At 49.0% G+C, this 21,970-nt stretch overlaps 1 protein-coding gene across 1 annotated transcript in view; it reads right to left on the minus strand.

Annotated features, from left to right (window-relative positions):
- Window positions 1-21,970, minus strand: part of PTPRN2 (protein tyrosine phosphatase receptor type N2) — a 628,914-nt gene that overhangs the window by 67,503 nt on the left and 539,441 nt on the right. The window contains exon 17 of the mRNA XM_044920028.1: window positions 1,589-1,736. Coding sequence (XP_044775963.1) covers window positions 1,589-1,736 — 148 coding nt within the window. The remainder of the gene's footprint in view (window positions 1-1,588; window positions 1,737-21,970) is intronic.

Raw genomic sequence — 21,970 nt, forward strand, 5'->3', positions numbered from 1 at the left:
AGGTGCTTAATAAATATGTTAGTCAATTGTGGGTTCTTTGTTACTTTCCTTCTAAATATAGAAGCTCTTATTTTTATATTTCAAAAAATTTTTAAAGATTTTCTTAATTTATTTGAGAGAGAGAACAAGAGGTGGAGAGGGGCAGAGGCAGAGAGAGAGAGAGAGAGAGGCAGACTCCCGGCTGGGCAGGAGCCCAACTTGGGATTCGATCCCAGGACCTGAGCTGAAGGCAGACATTTAACCGGCTGAGCCACCTGGGCGCCCCTAAAAGCTCCTATTTTTAAAGCTCTTCAGGGAAAAACCCCTCACACCTCATGGAAATGGACGGCCTCGTCTGAACCCCACTGAACTGTTAGAAAAAGTCATGCCCGGAAGTGCGTTCAGATTTCAAGGGTCTGCGATGCCCAGGTCAGTGTTGATGGCAACATAAGGGGCCAGCTTTTAATCTTCTGACCTGCAAACTCGATCAGATTGCTGCCATTTACCATCAGAACATCTCTGGCGGCCTGTGCCGGGCCGGGTGAGGCGGGACCATCGGGAGAGGGTCTGCACCGTGCTCTGGGGGCACCAGGCTGACTGCAGCACTGGCTCCAAAGGGCTGGGGCACAGCGTGTGGGACACGGCGTGGGGGGGATCGTCCCCACCATGGACGCCGATTTTGCAGAGAGTGTGGCTTTGGTGTGTCCTTGAAAATGTCAGCCGACAAAGAACATCGCATTACGTCTGAAGTGTGCCCGACTACGTCTCGCCTGTATGCACTTGGACGGGGACGGGGCAACTGCGCACGTGTTGGCCGCCCACGCGGTCCGCACCAGGACAGCGTCTGTTCACGTCGGGCACTTGGGTCACAAACGCCCCTCACATCCCTATCCTCTCTGCAGGGTGGGTTCATGCATTCATCAGGGTGCAAGCCCGGACCGGAACCAGCGAGAACACAGGAGGTTCCTGCGTTTATTGGCCAAGTGACTGAGAAAGGGGCCCGGCGGCCAGGAAGGGGCACACTAAGCCAGTCTGTCTGTTTACGGCCTCTGCGCGGGCCTGTCCATCCGTAAGTCACATCACATACAACGCATAAAATAAGACTGTCTCCTACTCGAAGCAAGCTGCTTTGAAGAACTGGTATCTTTTTGTATCTCTGTTTTCTGGTGGTGATTCCTGTGCAGAGAGCAGGTCCTCAACAATGCTTGTTGCAGTAAGCGTGAGGCCGGAAGATGTCTGTGGACCCACCACCACCCACCTGGGGCCCACAGTGCGGAAGGCACTGCGCTAACTATCCTCAGGGCCCGAAGATTTCAAGGACGACAGGAGGATCCCAATTACAGACAAAGAAGAGGCTCAACGAGGCTAAGGAATGAGTCTCAAACTGCACAGTAATAGCGAACAAAGCAAGTGCTCGTTGGTGTGTGGATGTCCTCAACCCAGGACTGTGCCCCTGGACCACAAAGGAAGACACTGACTCTGTTTCTAGGCCAGGATGGCTTCCCAGCCATGAGCAGAAACACAGGCGCGAATGGGAAGGTGCTGCCGGCCCCACCCGGCTCCCACCTCCCCCTCCCGTGGCCCGGGAGCGCCAGGGCTGGGTACGTACAGGTCAGCACCGCCGGAGACCGGTTCTTCAGCACGTTCTCCTCCCTCTGGGCCACAAGCGAGCTGTTGGGCTCGGCCTGGTAGACACACAGTGCCTCCCACTCCTTCTCCAGACGGTTCTTGTTCTTCAAGTGGTCCTCCATGTAGGCCTGAAATGGAAAACACGGAATCAGGGACTGCCGCCTACAGTGGCGTCAGGCCCTTGGCGGGAGCCAGGACACAGAGGACACAGCCCACGCTTCACCTGCCTGTTTGAGTGAAGAAGCTGGTTCCTACCAGACCCAGTAAACACAGACCAGCCAGACGCACAAAATGCAGGAAAGGCTTTTTATATGTTTTGCTGGTTGGTTCCCGGGGGTTCATGGTGTGTACATTCTGGGTACGGAGCCCGGGCATCAAGAACACTCAGATGATGATGTGGCCTTGTCAGCTATTACCAACCAACTGGGGAAAAGAAGGACACACGGTAGACCAGATCCGATCAACTGACCAAAAGCTGGTGTAGATAACGTGTCCACGCAGATGCCGTTCTTCTTATAATTGGCCTACTTTTCTGAATCCAGTGGGTGTGATGTGCTTAAGGCACGGGGCTGCTCGGATTTGTGCAAAATGTTAAACAGCTTGTGGTGGTAAAAAAACCCCAAAAAACCAAAACAAAACCCCAAAACAGTGGAACCAGATATCCTGACCCTCGGCTGCTCGGATCTTAATTTTTCTGGGCACTTGTCTGCCAGCAGTGATCGCCAGAAGTGGATGAGGAAGGGCCTCCGGAACATTCCCTCCCACAAGGACAGCCACGCCGGCCAGCCCTGTCTGTGCATGCTCATGGATGTATGGAGCTGAGAAACGACCGTGACTTTAAGGAAAAGCATTTCAAATGGCAAAACCCCAATGGCTTTGTTGCGCCCAATGGAAACAGTGGTCCCACCCTGGGATGCCGTGTTTGGGGGTCTTCAATGTGTTGTGTGTGGACACAGGTCTTCAGCCACACCCACAAACAAAATAAAACACACACGCACACGGGTCCAGGTCCCTAGTGGTTAGGCCCCCCCAGGTCTAGTCAGGGTTGGCCCCTGGCCCCCTGCCAGCCCCCACCGTCCTCTCATTCCAAGGGAGCACGACAGGCCTGCTCTGCGTCTCCTCCCCGGCCAACTGCTCTGGGCTCAGCAGCACCAGGAAAAGCAACTCACATCAGTCTTGTTGGCTTCCCACTCGTCTCACAGTTTGGACTACAGTTGACTTGAACTGGTTTGTGTTATTCACTCAACAAATACCGGCTCTATCCATGTCGGTCTGCAAGCCAGGGAAAGCCAGTGCTCTGTGGGAATTGTGGGACAGAAGGCATCGCCCTCAGGGTCTGCCTGGTCCAGCGGGTGAGGGGCGGTGGGGGCACCCAGCCGACGTCACCGGGAGGGCCAGTGATGGGCTGTGACCAGAAGCCAGGACCTGGGTTGTCACAGTCATTTAGGTACCCGGCAGATGGCCTTTTGTGCAGATGACAGAGAACCACACGAGCCACGCAGTGACATACCCTCGACCCTCCGAGGCACACCCTCCTGAGGAACAGAGCCTCCAGCCACTGAAGGCGAGGGAGTCGTACCAGCCCACCCCTCCTCATCAGCGCCCTACACTGTGACCTCCGCCCAGACAGCCCCTCCGGGTTCTTAGCAAGGGGAGGAAGTGAATTTAAGTGGCCCAATCCAGACAATATCAACTACAAACTGCTTTTTCTTTTTGAGACAGTCATTATGGAATATTGAATACAAAGTTATCCTAATAAGGACATTTTTGCATGATTAACATTTAAGTTTTGTGAAATATTTCTCTAGCTAAAATATGGGGGGAGGTATAGTTCTGGCTGAAGTGTGTGGTTTCAGTGTTTCTGTGGTTACTTTCCTTAATATCGGATATTGTCTGCAAGAGGGGCACCGGATGTCACCTTAATCCCTGTAAACTGCAGGTGTTTACATTTTCACGTTTACCTCAACGATGGGAAGTGAAATCACACTGCGAGCTCACTTGAGTTTCTAAATTTATAGCAAGAAATACAAACTGGGACTGTAGTAAGCAAGCTTGGGTGGTAGGAGGGAGGAGGGAGAAAGAGCAGATATGGACTATTTTTTCATTGAGAACGAAGTCATGTAAAGATACACTTGATTATATTAAAATTGAGATAACTTTTTCATTCTCTCGGCATGTGCTACTCCGGTAGCCTGTGTCTGTCATGCCCTGGTCATCTCAATTTGATCTGTTCTGTTAATATTTTTATGAAACATCATTTATGATATTAAAGTGATGTAATTTCCCCATTCATGGTTTTGGAGACTTTCCTCTTTCATGTTTGTGGATAAGATTCTTGCTTTTCATCTGTGACATGAGAGTATATTTTCACGTTGTCTGTGGGGAAGCTAAGCCTTAGTTGTAAAATAATGTGTTTTAAACAACACCCAAACCAAACTGCCACAGTAACTTAATCCTGGGAGGTCCTGTCTCTCACGGGTGTGAGAAGTGTGAATTAGAACAGGTATAGTAACCTTCCTCAGACGTAGTCATCTTCCGGAATAATTGGTAAGTTAACATGTAATGAAACACTACTCATATTCTTTCCCCCAGAGTGAGCATGTAGCTGGAGCTGTTTTAAAAACTGAATTCCAATAGTTTTGTTTTATATATGTGTGTGTATGTGAGAGTGAGCATGGTGGTAATGGTGGGAGGGCATAGTTTTTAAACAAACTGTACATTTTTATTACACATGTAGCATGCATAGAAAAGAACAGAAAACGAAAGGAAGCAGAATGAAAACAAATGCTACTAATAACTCCACCACCCAGAGCTAACCATAAGGCTTTGATAAACCCTACTCTCCTTGGCACGTGCATGGGCTGCTTTTTCTCTTTTTTTTTCAGGGCTGATCACCATTGCTTCAGCTTTGGACAACATCCATATTATAGGACTTTCTTGTCTGAGTTGACAAGAAGCTGAGATGAAACTTTCATCTTATATTCGGAGAAGCCAAGGCTTAGATTTGTTAAACCCTTAGCCCAAAGCCCCCAGCAGCCAGATGCAGCACCAAAGCTTGGGTCTGCTGCCTGGGACACTGCTGTTTTGTCTTGGCTCCGTGCTGCAACCTCCTCCCCACACCCCTACCTTCACATCCACTTCCTAGTTCTTTCACAGAGCAACCGGATCACCACTTCTGGTCCCAGATACCACTGGTTTAAAAAACCACCAATGGAGCCTAGACTAGCACTATCCTTTGTCCAAACTTCATTTTACTAACCTGCTCCTTTCTGTCCCAATAAGACTATTTCCCAATGTTTTGACCACCCCCCCCCACCCCATATCACCATCACTCTTTACACTTTGTTCATGCTGATTCTTCTGAAATGAATCTATCCCGACTTTAAGGTCAGTGTAACACCAGCACCTCCTTTGTGAACCTGGAATGTGCCTACTGCCAGCCTCTTGGATCCTCATTTCCTACAACCCCACCCTCTTCGTCGGACACTTACTATTTTAAAAACTATGTCTTTGCACATTCTTCTTTGTGCTGTAGCTTGGGGGTGTCAGGATATTCTTCCGGTCATGAGATTAAGATTTTTGAAAATGGGGCCAGTGTCTCATTCACTTGGCACATGCTTTGGGCACACAGTCAATATTTGTTGGATGACTGCTCATAACCTGGAAATTTCTAGAAGTAATTTTGTACTACTGATAAACATTTTATGTCAATGATGGCATCCAAAAAAATTGTCTTAGGATCTTCTGAAGTTGGAAGAATTGCCCCAAAATGTAATGTAGGGATTTTGTTTCATTGTATATTTCCTCACCTCCTTCTTGCTTTCTAGGTTATCCAGTCAGCATCTTTATAATTCACGCCAAGCAGGTGCTGCCACATTCTAATGCTCCCATGGCAACCCTGACGTAATGGCAGGTTTAGAAACTTGGAGGCACCACAACAGTTCAGAAAGCTCTACCTCCAACCCTTCTAACTCTTCCCTCTGAGTCCAGGCCCCGTGCTGTCTCCCCCCGTTCTTCTCTGTCACTGTGTGAACTCTGTGCGCTTGGCAAGTGTCTCTCATTCGGGACGTAATACATGCCGTCACTGGTGTGATGAGGGATATTTCTAGAACCTGTCGTCCCAGGAGCTGTGAGCACCTGCTGGTTAGGTACCCACCTCACCTACATCACTTTACACAGTCCTGTTCCAGGTTCTTGTGAGTACCTCTGAATTGAAACTTTATGAGAGAAGCCCTGGGATACGCAAAGTACTAGTTAATAGTACTAGAAGGGAACCAGCCACATGCAGGTGGGATCCCACCGTGATGTGCACTCTGAAAATGTAAAAGAAGTGAAGAGCTGGTGCTCAGTATCAGTTGTTTCAACTTGAAGAGCGTAGGTAAATTAACTTTTTTTTAAAGATTTTATTTATTTATTTGACAGAGAGAGACACAGCGAGAGAGGGAACACAAGCAGGGGGAGTGGGAGAAGGAGAAGCAGGCTTCCCGCCGAGCAGGGAGCCCGATGCAGGAGGGCTCTAGCCCAGGACCCTGGGATCATGACCTTAGCCGAAGGCAGACGCTTAACCGACTGAACCACCCAGGCGCCCCAGGTAAATTAATTTTGATAGCTACTGCTGGTTCTTAAGGAATGTTTGGAAGCATGACTTTACTCCTTTAGGGTTGTTCACTATACCTTAATATTGGGGGTGGCAGAGGTAGAGGCTGTGGAAGTGTTCTTGGCGGGAAGAACTCCCTCGGAGGAATTTTACTCAAGCTGGTTTTAGATCAGTCCTGAGTGGGGAGCTGTCTAAACCTTCTTGAATTCTGATACTTTCCTGGGACCTAGACTTAATGGGTTTGCAGAAAAGATAATCCCCAGATAAACTGTTTGTGGGAAAAAGCCGGCAGGTTCCAGAATGTGGGTTTTCCGAGTTAGTAACCAGGACACACCGGCTGACCCTGGCCTCAGGCTCCACGGCATTAGCAAGTAGAGCAGGTTGAAGATGAGCCAGCATTTCTTTTGAGTTTTTTGCCCAGTGAGAACAACACCAGCTTTCGTAAGCCCTATTTTATGAGATATTAACCCAATCAGAGGTTCTCCTGTTTAATCTTCTTTGTACGAGTCTTAATTCCTCATCTCTTATCTTTTTCTAGCTCATGCTATTAGATCACTGGTAGGAAGCCTACAAACATTTTCTGGGTCACAAGGAATATGTGCCACCAGATGACACAGCATCCGTGTTTCAGACAAACCGACTGGCCTCCACATTTAATGGGATAATTTTACACAGAATCCCAAACCTTTGGGACAAAAATGTTATTGCTTGGAGACATGTCCACAATTTGTCAAGATAGCTTAAATATTTTCTGCAGTAAGTTTTCTGATCACATTGTCAACACCGTGAGGTCAAGAAAGTGATTTCTAAAAATATGGAGCATTTGGGATGCTCTGGAACATTGATGGGGTTTTATTAATAATCACAAGAGCACTTTCTATCTTCAGGAGCTGATTGTAGCTTCCGTCCCCAAAGCCTTTATGAAAGCCTCAAGGAGCTTTTGCTGAATTGGAAAGCAGTAAAATGGAGTAGGCACTGAACTGGATTTTGAAAGACTTCTTAATGTAATTCACAAAAAGAGTTGGTCCCCACATAGCTACTTTTTGGTTATACTTTTGGGCAAACCACCTCATCTCACTGACCCTTAATATACTGCTACATAAAAATGGGAATCATAGTTCCTATTCCTGAAGGCGGTTCCAAGGATTGACCGGGTTGCTCTGTGAAGTTGCTTTGTGAACTATAACATGTATATACACGGAGAGGTGGTGATCATGGCAGGCCTCAACTTTTCATTAGAAAAAGAGGGAATCTCTTAAATTGTCGTCCATATCCTGTGACTTTACTGTGTGTCCTGGGGACATTCCCATGAGCTAATGAAATATGACACAGTGAGTCTGCAGAAAGAGCAAACACCGAGTGCAGCCTGAATGCAGAATTCGGGGGCATCATGGCGGGCACAACACCAGCGTAAATACCACCAGAGAGGGAGATAACAAGCAGCACCAGTAAGCATGTAGTTACCAGCCTCAGAGTCATATCCTATTCACCAGGGACAGCCATCTTCCTCAAAAACTCAGTTTCCACCTTGTGTGGATGGAGCCAACATGTGCTCGGATTGCCATGCTGAGCTCACAGCCACCTGACTGTGAGATCAGGGATGGTTCCAGAACTATCCCCCTCCTCTCGCCTTGCTCCCTTTTGTTGATCACTGCCTAGCGAGGGAGGTATTTCATGGCCAGTCTTGAGGAGTCATTGGAAAATGCCAGTATAAGAGAAGGTGTGAAATCAAGCTGCTAATTGAAAGATGTTTTCCAGTGTGGAAAGCGGGTGCTAATACCCTGTGGCACTTCTGACTCAGCACCCTCAGACTGCGTCCTGCTCGGAGACTGTTTCACGGGCACCGTTTTATGTTCGGTGTCAACACCGGGACCCATTTCCAGGATCACTAAGGAAATAACCCCACTTACAAAAACTATTGTTTCACCACATGCAACAAGCCCACGTCCACACTTTGACGCCAGTTGGCAGAGTTGCTGTCTGCCTCTGAACGCCAGGATAATGGAGTGTGCAGACTTGTCAGGGGTCGTCCAGACCCAGGCCACGGGGCAGCACGGGCTCGTCCAGGGCCTCCCAGATTGCAGCCGCCAAAGATGCTCTGCCAAATCTGCGTGCAGTGGCTGGCCAGAGCCTGAGGGACAGCAAAGTTTAGCTCCGCTAAACGTCAGAGATGATATGTTATTTTAGCATCTCTTACACCAGCACTGGAAGGGGTGAGATGCTGGGCAGTGCGAGTGGATTCATTATTACTAAAGAGAACAGCAGAAACATAGCCCTTTCCCGGAACACCAGTGCTCATGAGGATGGAGGATCACGGGTGGACAGATAAGCGAAACGGCATCCAGTCAGCACTGTGTCCCCTCAGTCAATATATACAGAAACCGTCAACGGCAGCATGAAACAGCGTCCTTGCAGGTGTCCGGACACCTGCTGTGTGGGTCCTCAGATACGAAACAAGTAGAGAGCATCTCGGTGGAACTTCATTTTACAACAATGCTGCCAGAAACAAGCATATGCCAGCTGTGGCAAAGGCGTATTAAAGATGGGTGGGCTTTTGGAAGACCCGATTTTTATGAGGGAAGCTTTGTTTCCACTCCTTTCTTTACCTTGGTGCCTATTATTACATGACTTTACTGATGTGACAATCAAACATTTTGTTAAAGTGAAGAATACAACCCATTTACATTTCCCTTCCTTGTGAGGAGACCAGAAGGCTTGTGCTTTAAAGTCAGGTAGAGGTAGATTAATGCCTTTAAAAGCAAGGAGTAAGCTGCTTCTGCTGCCATTTGGGCAAAGGGAGGACCTTTTTCTCTTTAAAAATAAACATTGCGGGGGCGCCTGGGTGGCTCAGTCGTTGAGCGTCTGCCTTGGGCTCAGGTCATGATCCCAGGGTCCTGGGATCGAGCCCCGCATCGGGCTCCCTGCTTCTCCCTCTCCCACTCCCCCTGCTTGTGTTCCTGCTCTCACTCTCTCTCTCTCTGTCAAATAAATAAAATCTTTAGAAAAAAAAATAAACATTGCCACTTGCCTTCATTAATACATGAAAGGGAAATGTTTATGTTAAATGTTTGAATTCCCACAGTAAGAGGTTTGAATTCCAAGCAAAGAACATGTAAAGCTGAGAGGAGCACTTTGATGGGGTCCATCGTGCTGACTCGGCTTACGCAGCCAGAGCCGCGGTGTCAGCCGGTGGTGCAGTGAGGCAGGAGCTCTGCCCGTCTGCACAGCGTTGCCTCTGACGCACTCTCAACGTTATTCATTAATGTTATGAGCGGGCCCGTGAAGATACTTGAAATTCAAAATTAGAAATTCTAAGCAGTACATTCAAACTCAGAGGAGGACAGATCTAGTTAAATGATCAGAGGGTAGCTTGTTATTTCTCAGCTTAGAAGAGATTTGCTAGAAACAGGAATTGTGACCCATACGATTGTATTCAAATGCCACCTGACTCTGATAAATCGGAGCTACAGCGTGAGGCCCTGCACAAAGAGCATGGCCTGGCTGCCCAGCGTGTCCCGTACCACGCCCCACATCTCGGCACCTCCTCTCACTTGCCGTGGGACTGCTGGTCTCACGGTGTGGTTAAAACGCACATGGCTCTGGTAGATTTACACGTTATTCTTAAAAATGGCCAAAAAAACCCCCACAGACCCAGGAAAGGCCAACTCAAAGCATGTTCCTGTGTTATCAAAACAGAGTTTTGATAACACAGGAAAAGCAAACACAGTTTGGCCTTCAGCCTCTGGGTCATGTGTACAAAAAGCCTAAAGACGTAGGCGTGAGGAATAGATGAAAGACTCGTGGTTCTCCTCCTTTTGATTACATTTTAAAAATCGCTTCTGTGGAAATTCATTTTGAGGAGGGAACGTTTCCACACATCTTTGCAGTGAGCCTGGTTTTTCCTGGTGAGGTTGACCAGCAGGAGCATCACATGGGCAAGAGACCGGCTTCACGGGCAACTGTGAACTCACGTCATTTTCCCCAAATTCTCCCTCTGAAAGCTCTGGAGGCCAAGCAGAATCTCTGCAGCCTGGAAACCCCTGAAAATGGGTCTCAGGGCTGTCTGCACGTGACTTAGAAACGCACTCCCACTCTTTATATCGTAACCAAGCAGACTGGGGTGATAGAAGTGTAAAATTGTTAAGACAGTGGAGAAAAGTTCAAAGGCTGCCAAGTGGAAAGCCTTTAAGAGAAAGTCCCCAGCTCACACGCAGTTTAGGTGCAGAGGTGAGTGAACACAGCGACACAACGAAGTACAGAAGGAACAGAGGAGAAAACATGCTGGGTTTGAGGCTGTGAACACCGAGTTCTCTGTTTTATTTAAAATCCCTTTTGTAATTGAAAAATAAAACACATGCAAGAACTAGGAAAATAAACAAAAGCTCTAAAGAAAACATCATGTTTTTCAAAAAACTTCTGGGAAGCCCCCCAGGCAGGAGTCTCCAAGGCAGGAGTTGAGACGTGGTCCACGTCCCTGTGCTTTTGGAGGGTCAGAGAGAACGCAAGGTGCCTTTCTGCAAAGCAACCAGTGAAGGGGACATGAAAACTAATTAAATCTTGATTATGTAGAACTAACTAATTGGGAGCTTTATTATAATTTTGGGTCTTGGTATTCTGCATCTAGAACAAGGTCCAGAATTGCAAGAAGTCATATCGACGAAAGAGAGGTCTTGAACAGTGGCGGAAGAGCCTGTGGGGCATTTCCTGGAATCCATAAATAATTAACCTGGTCACAGGGTGGTCTTCAGGGGGTGCTGGACATAGATCGGCGACGTGCTGAAGGACACCCTGCCTGTGCTAAAGACATGCACTCATCGAATAAGTGTGTGACTTCCACTAGCCTTGCTTGACAGATTTGTAGAAGAAGAAAACCACAACTTGATGAACACTTAAAATTAAAACCTCTACGGAAATTATTAATAATGAACACCTGTCCCGGGAAGGTTCTGATTAATAAACTTCGAGAAAGAAGCAGTTCTGTCCTTACCACCTACTCTTACTAAACCGGAGGAAGGGAGAAGGTTCTCCAGCATGACGCGGCGCTCCGTGTGTGTGTGGGGGCGGTGGGGGGGACGCGGGCTCCACAGGGAGACAGAGAAGGGAGCCCACGTGGTGGCAGCCGTCACGCTGCCCTGTGCAGGCTGTCATTCTTCAAGGAGCTCGACGAGCTTAAATAAACAATTTTATGAATCTTATTATCTTATTTAGCATCTTAAAAATTAAGGTTATATGAACAGAGGTTAAAATACAAAGATGAATACTCATGAGTGATGGAAAATAAGAGAATTATACTGTATTTTCCATACATGAAAAAGGTATTAATGTTTAAATTTAGGGCAAAGAGTTTCCTTGGCATTATGAGTGAACGCTGAATGTCTCCTCTAATTGTGGGAGAGAGACCAGAGCTTCACTCCTATTTCATACTCCTGCCCTGGTGTTGGTGGTTTAGGGATTTATTCATTCATTATTCACGTTGTCATGAGCGCATCAGCTGAGCCGGGGCATGTGTGTGTTCCGAGGACCCAGGAAAGACTCTGTCCTCGTGCAGCTGGTTTCTTCAGGCAGAGAACAGACCACATACAAATAAACAAACATGATTAGAAAGATAACTTCAGGTAACTGTAGAGCGGTAAGAACACACGACAGAGATTAAGTGAGGGGTGTGGGAGGCAGTGGCTCAGACCCCAGGAGGGGAGGCCCCTCTGATGAGCGGATTCCTGAGGGCATCCTGCAGGATGGGAAGGGCTCATCATCGAGAAAGAGGGGTATCACAGGGAGACCGGTCAGCCAGGGTGAGAGCCTGGGGTGGGAAGGGTCCGGCAGGGTCCAGAAACAGAGAGAAGGCCAGGGTGGTGGGAGCCAAAGGGGCGAGGCAGGGCAGCGGCCAGCGCCCTGACCACAAGGGAGCCCGCCGCCCGCGGGGGGAGTCTGTGGTTTGCAGTAAGAGCCGCGGGAAGCCACTGGAGTGTTTTAAGCAAAGGAGGCACATAACGGAAAAGATGCTTTTAAAAGGTCACTCTCGCTACAGGCGGGGACCAACCGCACAAGATGGGCCATCCGCACACGAGAGCACAGGGGCTGACATTTGGGAACAGCAGCAGGGGCGGAGAGCACAGAGAAGGGGGCGGATGCATCATATATTCTGGAGGCGGAGCTGCCAGGATTCACTAACGGAGTAAATTAGAGGATTTTAGTCTATTTGATAGAGACTGCTCATTTGATTATCCAAGCTGTTCTGCCTTATACTCCTAAATTTCTGTAACCACTCAGTTTGTAAAATATTCTGTAATTGGCTCAACCCTCCATCTGTCACACAACCACAGCGGGGCAAGGTTCTACCGAGCTGGTCTGAGAAACAAGGTCACAGCCCTCATCTACCCGAAGTCAAAAGTTGGGGTAAAACCCGAAAAACCCCACCAGCATTCCTGGTATTTCCAACAACCTCCTTGCTTTTGTTGCATGGACAAAATGCTCGGATAGTTGCTGGCACCACTTGGCTGTCAGTGTGCCCAAAGAGCCACAGAAAGTCAATAGCCAATAGCTTAAGCCACAATTTAAAATGTAAAATCAGTCAGACAACTAAATTAACCTGGAATACTCTGATATACGTGGACACGTAAGGCTGTTCTACGATGCAGACAAACGTGTGCGAGCACGGCTGGGCTGGAAGCTGCGGAGAGCCAGTCGCCGTGCCCTGGGTGGTGGGAAACATCGCACTAGCCCCTGCTGACCCGCGGGCCCCCGTCGGGACGGTACCGTTGCGGCCGCGAGCTGCTTCCCACATGACACACAACAATTCCATGAAAGATCCACAGATTGGAGCAGAACGATAGGATCAGCGCATTAAAATATATTTTTTATCTTTTAAAGACAAACCAAGAAGACGTTAGGTTTGAGAAAACAAGACTTCTGAGGGAACGGAAAGAGAACACATCTGTGCCCCGTAACACCACCTGCCTGTGCTCCTCGGGCACCACGTGGGGTGGGGGGGCAGCTGAGAGTTTCTGAAGAACCAGCACAGAGCCCCACGTCCCACCTGTCTGCCATCAGTGTGTGGGTCTAGCGTGACCTGAAGCCCAGAACACACGTGGGGTTTGCCGCAGGCCCTAGAAGGGACCGTCCCTCCCACAGCAAGCTTCCCGGGCTTCTAGAAACCCGAACACGGCCTTTCCCCTGTTCATAGCAACACTGGGCTCCAACCAGATGGTGCTATAAACTTAGTATTTTAGTCTGTGCCGTCAGCGCAGTGGAAAAAAGCAGGACAAAGAAATCAATGTAAGATACATTTTAGGTGCTCCCAATAGGCCAATTATTTTACTCCTTATAGCCTCTCCACCACTGGCATGGAGCCTGGCGCGGCCTCGGTGGTCAACAAATACTTGTCGTATGAATCTCTCTTGAGAATGCGCGACAGCTCCGCGTCTCCATCTCAGGGCCCTGGTTGCCTAAGGCTGGGCCTGCATGGGGGACGCCTGAGCTGAAGGTAACGGAGCCACACAGTGCCGCCTACGGACTCTTCCTGGACGAATGGATACTGGTGCTCCATTTAACAGTTTTCTTTTAACAATATTTACTATTTACAATCTTAACTCACATGAGCATTCAGAAGTGGGGAAAGGCAGATTTCTATACTATTAAGCAAATTCCTGTTTCTTTTAGAATATTCTCATATATTTTAATTTTTTCAGCTTTGGCTCCTTTCTCTGGCTCGCTTACAGACTCTCTCACCTTTGCTGGGATATTTGGGAATATTGCATAATCCATTCCTGGAATGCATGAGCAGTTCTGGATCCTATAAAATATTCATTCACCTTCAAAAATATTTGCACCCTGCTGTCAACGGGGACAAATGCATACGGAGTCACAGAAACTAGCTGTTTTAATGGCACATGGTTTCCTCAAACCTCTCTTTCCGCTAAAACATTTTCTTCAAAATTATTTTCATAAGAAAGATTAACAATTTCAACATTAGCTGCTAATCCCCTTTCATTTAAAACTCTTCTGATAAAATTCTTTGCTTGTCATTCAAATAGTAAGTAATAATTATAGATTTGAGGCTTCCATCTCTGGCTTCATTAATGGTAAATTGCATGCAAGTCTGAAGCATAAGTCCGCTTTGATACATCTCAAAATGCAATTTCCACGGCTTCCCTGGGCTATGTACAATTAATTATACAGTTAATAAGGGAAATATGTTAATGAAAGGAACATTATTCATCCAGACCACCTGCCTTTACCAAATATCTTTTGTGTGTTTCTCTTCTTTTTGTAATTTTGGTCTACAGACAGTAACAACAACCAGCAATCCCTCCCCCCGCAACTGACAACGTGGCGATTTTAAATATCTGTCTGCTCGTCGGCAGCTCCTTTAATTAACACAAGTCTAAAGAAAAGATAATTCAGCTTTATGATATTTCTACTAACTTCTGCTTTTTAAGAGTTTAAAATGTCTACCCATGGCATTTTGAACTCTCAAAACAACTGTTTTCTAAGCAAGAACCTATTCCTAAGGAGTCTTAACTTCCACCAACGACACGCTGGGAGTCAGAAGGAACTTCGTGAAGACGACAGGACCGCGGCGGTTCCCCGTTCTCTCCTCCCCCATTCTAAGTCTCTGTGTTCGGCAATAAGTAAATCATTCCATCTGTAAAATCCAAGTTTGACTACAGTTTAGCGCAGACGCTGATGTTAACTTTTACAAAGAAAGTTCACATTTCTGAGACTTTAATGTGGAATAGAAGTCAGAACAGTTTAACTGGAAAAGGAAGCGTCTGACAAAGCTATGTTTCTACTTATTTTTTTAGATACTTCAACAATATGAAAGAATGTGTTTGCAAATAGTTTTACAAGCAATTTCCATGGATATAAATTAATACACAGTCTTTATTAAATGAGAAAATCAAATTTGATTTTAGCTGCAACCATGTCCCTTTGACATACGAAAAATACTTAAAGCCGCAAGTTACTGAGAAATTCCATTCACGTACAAAATTCAGCAGGAAACCAAGGCTGGATTCCAAAGAGCGGACAGGAAAGGCGCAGATACAAGAGGAAACAAGTCACGAAATGCAGTTCTAGGATAACCAAACCCTGAGAAGGCCTTCTGTTAACAAATTCGAGTAGAAAAACAGGGTCTCCCAAATAAGCAGCATCACTGACAGCCGTGGACCTATGGGTGCCCGAGGCCCGCCACCACATCTATGTCAGCATCCGTAACGCAGGCAGTGCTGGTTTCTTGGAGCGCTGCAGAAGCAGGTTTTGCAGAGCTGTGTCCCCGCGCTGCGTGGCAGCAGATTTGCACGTTGCATGGCCGTCCACCCACCCTCCCGAACGGACGGTCAACTACGCAATTCCCGCAGCCAGTTCCACGTCAGGATTACAGGGGCTGATTCTCTCAAGGGCCCACCGGCACTGCCTTCAGCGGCCGGACAGGAGCAGGCCAGGAGGAGACCGTTGTCACAGACGGCCGCAGGGGTCTGAGGGGAGACCCCCGGCCAGGAGGCGGCAGGGCCGGGTGCCTCCAGCGCCGACAGCCCCCCGTGGCAAAGCAGCGTTGGGCGCCCCGCACCCACAATGAGGACCCGCCGTGACCTCCTGAAGAAGTGCTCGGGAGGAACAGAGCGTCCCAGCGGGCGCCGCGAGGGAATCTTCTCTCCCAGGGCCCGGATGGGAAATGCTGGATCCTGTAGCAGCACGTTATGAGGACACGCTTGCAGAAATTCCCAGAGCGCTCCTTGGATCCAGAACGTCCTTGAGTTTTAATTTCCTAGAACCAACAGGCTACATGCTGTGAGCAATAAACAGAATGGGGAATAGCCCACGGCGAAAGTGCCAGAAAACGTCTTCCCCTCTTGCTCCGGGGTGGGCGGGGGGAGACCCGAGTGTCCAGCTGCAATGTGGCGGGGACCGCGCGAGAGCGTGGCTCAGCCGTCAGCCTCCACAGCCGGGAGCCAGCGGGCCAGATTCTTCATTCAGTGCCTTCGAAATGAGGAGTTCGAAGGAGAAAAGAGAACTGAGTTGACCTATCGAAAATTATCTTCCCTTTTCAGGGTGAAAAGTTAGGGATAAGACTATCAAATGTATTTTTAATCTTGTCCCCGCTCAGCTGCCAATCCGACTGTGGACTGCCCGCGGCACACGCCCACGAGTTCTCAAGGTTTGATGGGTGAAGTGAGAGTGCGCTGCCAGGTGTCACACCACCTGCTCTCCTGGCCCCTCGAGCCAGCCACGGAGCCCGGAGCCACGCCTGCCGACAGCTGCCTTTATCGTCACCGTGACAGGGGTGCCGTCTGGGACTCCTCCGCGGCCGCTCGCCCTTGGCCCTGGGGGTCCAAGGCTCCGGGCAGTGCACACCCACCAACGGCTTACTTTGGACACACAGTGTGCGAGCACTTCCTGAAGCAGGCGACCCCTTTGCCTGCAGAGGGAAGGGGGAGTGTGGGAACCAGTCTGGATGACATCACCGCCTGGCGCTCTTTGACAAGAGCCTGCCACCGTTAAACGTCTTCCTCGTGGTGCAGAACATGAAGCTGGCTCTCAGACGCGACTGTCAAGGCCGTGTGAGAGCAAACGTCAAAGCACCGTTTCCCTGCCTTCCCTTTGTTTAACTTGCTTTAAGTCTTATGTTCTCAGAGACACGAGACCTGAAGAGCCTCCCCTATGAGACACGTAAAATGCTGGATAAATGGCACAGTCAGCTTTTCATAAGATGAAGGGAAATCCTCAGAAATCCAGAATGAAGAGGAGGGTGAAGTGGTTACCTCATGACCTGAAGGCACGCCAGCCCTTGAGAGAGGGCAAGGCGTACAATTTCCTGCACCTCAGACCCAGGGTCGTGGCTTTTGCTGCCCACGTGGGGTCTTGGGGGCAACCCTGCCAGGCAGAAGGTAAGGAGGTGGATGTGGGAGCCCCCCCAAACCAGGACCCTGGGAAGACCCCATTCCCAGGGAAAGGGCTTGCTCATGCAACAAGAAAGCATGTCTGTTTCCACATGGATTTAGAATGGGAAGGTGTTTGGACCACAGGCCTCATCTAGACTGAGGCTCAAATTTACAATATGTGGGTGGTCTGAAAATATCCAGGTGAAGAACTGGATACAAAGATGGTCCCAGTTTAATGGGAGCCTAGATTGTCTGGCAAAGTGACCCCAGAACCTCTCTCAAGTTAAACACCCTCAATATGGTCTCACAAAATTCTGAAAGATGGAAGTTACAGAACCCACCAGACAACAAACTCCCCTAAGCAACTCAGCAAACACATCAAAAGCAGGATCAGATTCAGAAGAACCTAGATGACAGAAGCATTAGGCAGAAACAATCAAATAATGCGTTTACAATGATCGAAGATATTGCAGTGGGACCAGACAGAAATACAATATGGCAGGCAGATTCAAAAAAGAATAAAGAGATCAACCGCAAATGAAAAAGAGGCTCCCTGTAATTACCAATGCGATGGGTGATCACATATTGATTAGACGCTGCTGAAGAGAAACTGTGCAAAGTGGGCAACAGACCCGAGGGAGTCCCCTGGAATGCAGGGAGAAGGGGCAACAAGAGGACATGTGGAAGACACGTGGAAGAAATGTGGAAGGGACGTGAGGGCCACGGGAGCACACATGCCCCGGATGCTGCCACGAGAGCAGAGAGCACAGATGGTCACGTGTCAGTTGTTAATGGTTTGTCCTTTCTGAGGACCCATGCACAAATGGGATTCTCCAACGGAAGAATACACTAAAGCTGGAGCGAAAGTAAGAATAAAAGAGGTCTGCACCCAGACTGGGCCCAGGAAGATCCTAGAACAAAGGGGTAGGACTCAGGAAGAAAGTGGGAAGATCCGCAAAGGCAGCCCCTGGGCCAGTCACAAACTGCCTTCTCAACAGCTACGGCATCAAAGACAACAGGATTTTTAAAGGAATGAGAAAACGTTAACTAGACTTGGACCGTTGGCTAATCCGTTATGCAAGTGTGAGGATTAATTAAGAACATTCCCCAGCTTGTTTGCCACAGATACTCTCACCTTCTAGCGAACAAACACAAGCAAGTGAACAAGTGAATGTTGCTCTTCCTATTTTCAAGAAACCACAGCAGTCGTGTAAGGATCAAGCACAAGCCTGCACGCGGGTGCTCAGCCTGGCTGGTATGTGGTCCGGGTTTACGTACTGACTTCCTACTTTGTCCTCCATAGATTCCAGCCCTGGGGACTGACTCAGGGCTCCCAGGAGCTGTGCTGCTGCCCGCTCTGTCTCCCGCCCACCCCAAACAGCCACTCCTCCTTGACTATGACTGTGCCCAGTAACCCGCAGGGCCCGCTCCCCTCCTCAGTCTCCCCCTGCCACCCCACGCCTTCACAAAGGATGAAGAAGTCTCCCAGCAAAAGAGCACAATTTGGCATTTGGCCGTGCTAGTGTTTTCTAGATGTTCACCCCTCTTCACTTCAGATAGATTGTACATTTCTCGGGGGCAAAACACTAATCATCTACTTCACTTGGGCACTTCAGACAGTTTTTATCCAACACCTGCTATGTCCAAGAGCTGTGCTCAATGCTAAGGACACAAAGATGAGCAAACTCAACGGATGCTTGTTCGTGTATGGATTACTTGTGGAACCACAGGCTTGATGCAACTCCAAAAACTACTTTTTAGATGGTGTTAATTTTTCACAGTAACTTGTACATACACAATCACATCGCTCCATCCTGGGCATGGAATAATCCTGCTGCCATGCATTCCCCCAAGCACTGTCTGCAAATCTGGGAGGTGTAGGGGTAACTGAATAGGCCAGACGGACGTGCATCTCTTCTTGGCTCGTCCTGTCAGGTTGATTTGAGGGAAGCCCCAGGAGGTTGCTGGGCACTCAGAAAGTGTTTCCCGTTCACATATATGTGAATGAACATGCTCCATGCCCTCTTTTGGGCATTGATTTCAATTTCTTCCCCTCATAAACGTTAACTCATAGACCTACTAACTACCAAATGTAGTGTTTGATATTTAATTTAATTCAACAAATATAACTGGACACCTGACTTTACTTACTCAGCTTTACCCAATTTACTTACTACAGGAAGGTCTAACAAGCAGGGAGAACGTTCTAGCATCATCCTAGCATTTTAAACAGTAAAGCAGATTTTTAACAATAACACGGCAAATCACACCACCCCATCAAAAAAATAATAAATCCATGCCTCCCAATAAATACTGAACAACAGGAACGACACTCTTTACCTTGCGTCAAAACCACGCTAACGAGAGTCGCCCATGTCCCAGCTGCCTAAGGCACCTCCAGGGGCCTGCAGAGCTGCCTTCTCCCAGAGTAACAGCGATGGGCCAGAGGCTTGGCTCGGAAAAGGAAACGTGAGCTATGCCTGGAAGGAGGAGGCTCCGAGAATGGTTTAGCAGCCGCTCCTGGTCCTGGCACAGCTCTGGGGGTGCAGAGCCTGGCATGGGCAGTCGTCCTGATTGCTCATCCCCTGCAGTGCATGGGGGACATGACAGAAACGGGAAAGACTGAGGCCTGTCATCTGCTTCAAGCTACAGAAGACACGGGGTAGTTCAAACACGAGCACTTGTCACGGGCTCATTGCGTTGCCTGCCTTCCTGCATAGAAGCCCCAACCCCCAGGACTCAGGGCATCACTGTATTTGCAGAGGGGGTCTCAGGGAGGTAGTGAAGGTAAAATGAGGTCACGAGGATGGGCCCTGACCTGGTATGACGGGTGTCCTGATGAGAGAAGTTCAGGAACACGCAGAAGGACAGCCGTGTGAGGACACAGGGGGAAACAGCTGTCCCCAAGCGGGCGAGAGCGGCCCTGCCAACACCTGGATCTAAGACCTCCAGCCTTCAGGATGTGAGGAAGAACAGCTCTGCTGTTTCAGCCCCCAGGACAGGTCCCCCGAGGTCCAAAGACCCTGCAGCAGCCAGGCACTCATGCTTCCAGGCCACTCTTCTCACTGATGTCACTGGGCAGGTTATTTTTAGAAACTGAAACGATGCGCCTTGCTTGGCTCACAACACTGGTGTGTCATTCCCACGCACAGGAGACACACGTCCCGAGGCACGGAGCCTGCTGCCTTCCAACTTGCGGACGCCAATCTCGGTCACGGGTGACTTTTCAGAGGGTTCTCCTTTGTTGTTCTTACGCAAACTTTATCCAGATCAGTCAATAGCAGTGCCTCTCTCACGGCAAGGTGAGGGGGGGGAGCGGGGGGGAGGCGCTCCTTGGCCACACAGAGAAGAGACGAGAGTCACTTGGTTTCCTTACGGTGTCGAGGGCGGTACGCTCTTGTTGCTGTCCGCGGTTCACGCTGTGTAAATGTGCAGAACTCGCCCTTGGCGGGCTTCAGAAACTGGTGGCCCTGCAGCCCTTGAGGGATACTTCTGAGGCCATTCTTGGAAGGAAGGATAAATAGCTCCCAAATGTAGGAAAAGTTGCTCAATCTTATGCACAAGAGAAATGTAAACAAAAATTGCCTTAAAATAGCATTTTCCACATACCAGTGGCAAAGGTGAAGGGTGGCCAGTACCCAGGGCTGAGGAGGGTCTGGGGACGCAGGCACCATTTTCCACATAGTTGGTGGGAGTGTCAGTTAGTCCAACATTTTGGCAGGAAGTTTGCTTATACCTCTCAAAATAAATGAAAGGCATCCTCCTCTAGGGTCTTCTAGAAATTTAGCCTACAATTATTTTCACATATGCTGTTTGAAGTGGTGAAATTTGAAAATTGCATAAATCACCCTGAGCAGTATAAAATAAATAAGTTATAGTACATGGAATAACAGAAAAACATGGGTCTGCAGAGATGAGCAGAGTTGAGTCACGGATGCTCCCATGGAGCCATGTCTCAGACACCGTGTCAGGTGAAGGACGGTGTTTGGTTCTGAGTAGCTACTACTTATGTGTCACAAAAAAACCTACAAATAGTGTTGGCTCTGGGGGAGGGGCTGGTCCCCTCACCGTGAGGATGGCCGCCACGGTGCCATGGGCGCTCGCCCGGCCTCAGAGAGCAGGGCCAGGGATGGAATGCCATGGAACCGTGTCCTTTCAGAAAGACTAGGATGTACTGGTTTTCAGGATGAAGGTGCCCAAGGCCACGCCAGCAGCCCCATGGGCTCCTGCTCCGCCACGCCAGCCCAGCGTCCGAGCCTCTCCAGCCAGCCTTCCTAGGTGAGCAATGACTCGTGCCATCCAAATATGAAGGAGCGTTAAGCCGAGGAGGCTGGTGGGACAGGAATGGTCAGAGGAGCTGCCACTCAAAGTGCAGACGTTGGAAGTCAAGGCTCCGGAATGAATGTGGGGCACGCAGGAGGCGGGTGCTGGTGGTGAGGTGGGCGCGGCGGGGCTCTGCCAGCACCTGGGCCACCCCCATGGCGGACACGACGTTCTCTGCCCCGTGCAAGCCTTCTGCAGCCCTCGGTCCCCAAACCTCCTGCTGCAGCTCTTTCCCTCTGTTTTCGATGACACGCGGCCTTTCTGCCTTCTTCCTGGTGCTGGGACATTCATTCTCACAGCTCTCGTCCTGTGATCTTTGTCTGTGAAGTGGGCACACGTCAGTTCCCACTGCATGGCTTCTGGACAGTGGCTGTTACACAAACGGTCAGTGATGCTCATTCCTGCCTCATCGTCTCCAAGGATAAAGGGGATGCAAGGGTCACAGTCCTTACCTTCAACATGGACTCAGATGTATTTTTAAGAGGCTATTCAGGGGGCGCCTGGGTGGCTCAGTCGGTTAAGCGACTGCCTTCGGCTCAGGTCATGATCCTGGAGTCCCGGG

The sequence above is a fragment of the Neomonachus schauinslandi genome, chromosome 12 (genome assembly GCF_002201575.2).
Source record: "Neomonachus schauinslandi chromosome 12, ASM220157v2, whole genome shotgun sequence".
In the NCBI taxonomy this organism is placed as follows: Eukaryota; Metazoa; Chordata; class Mammalia; order Carnivora; family Phocidae; genus Neomonachus; species Neomonachus schauinslandi.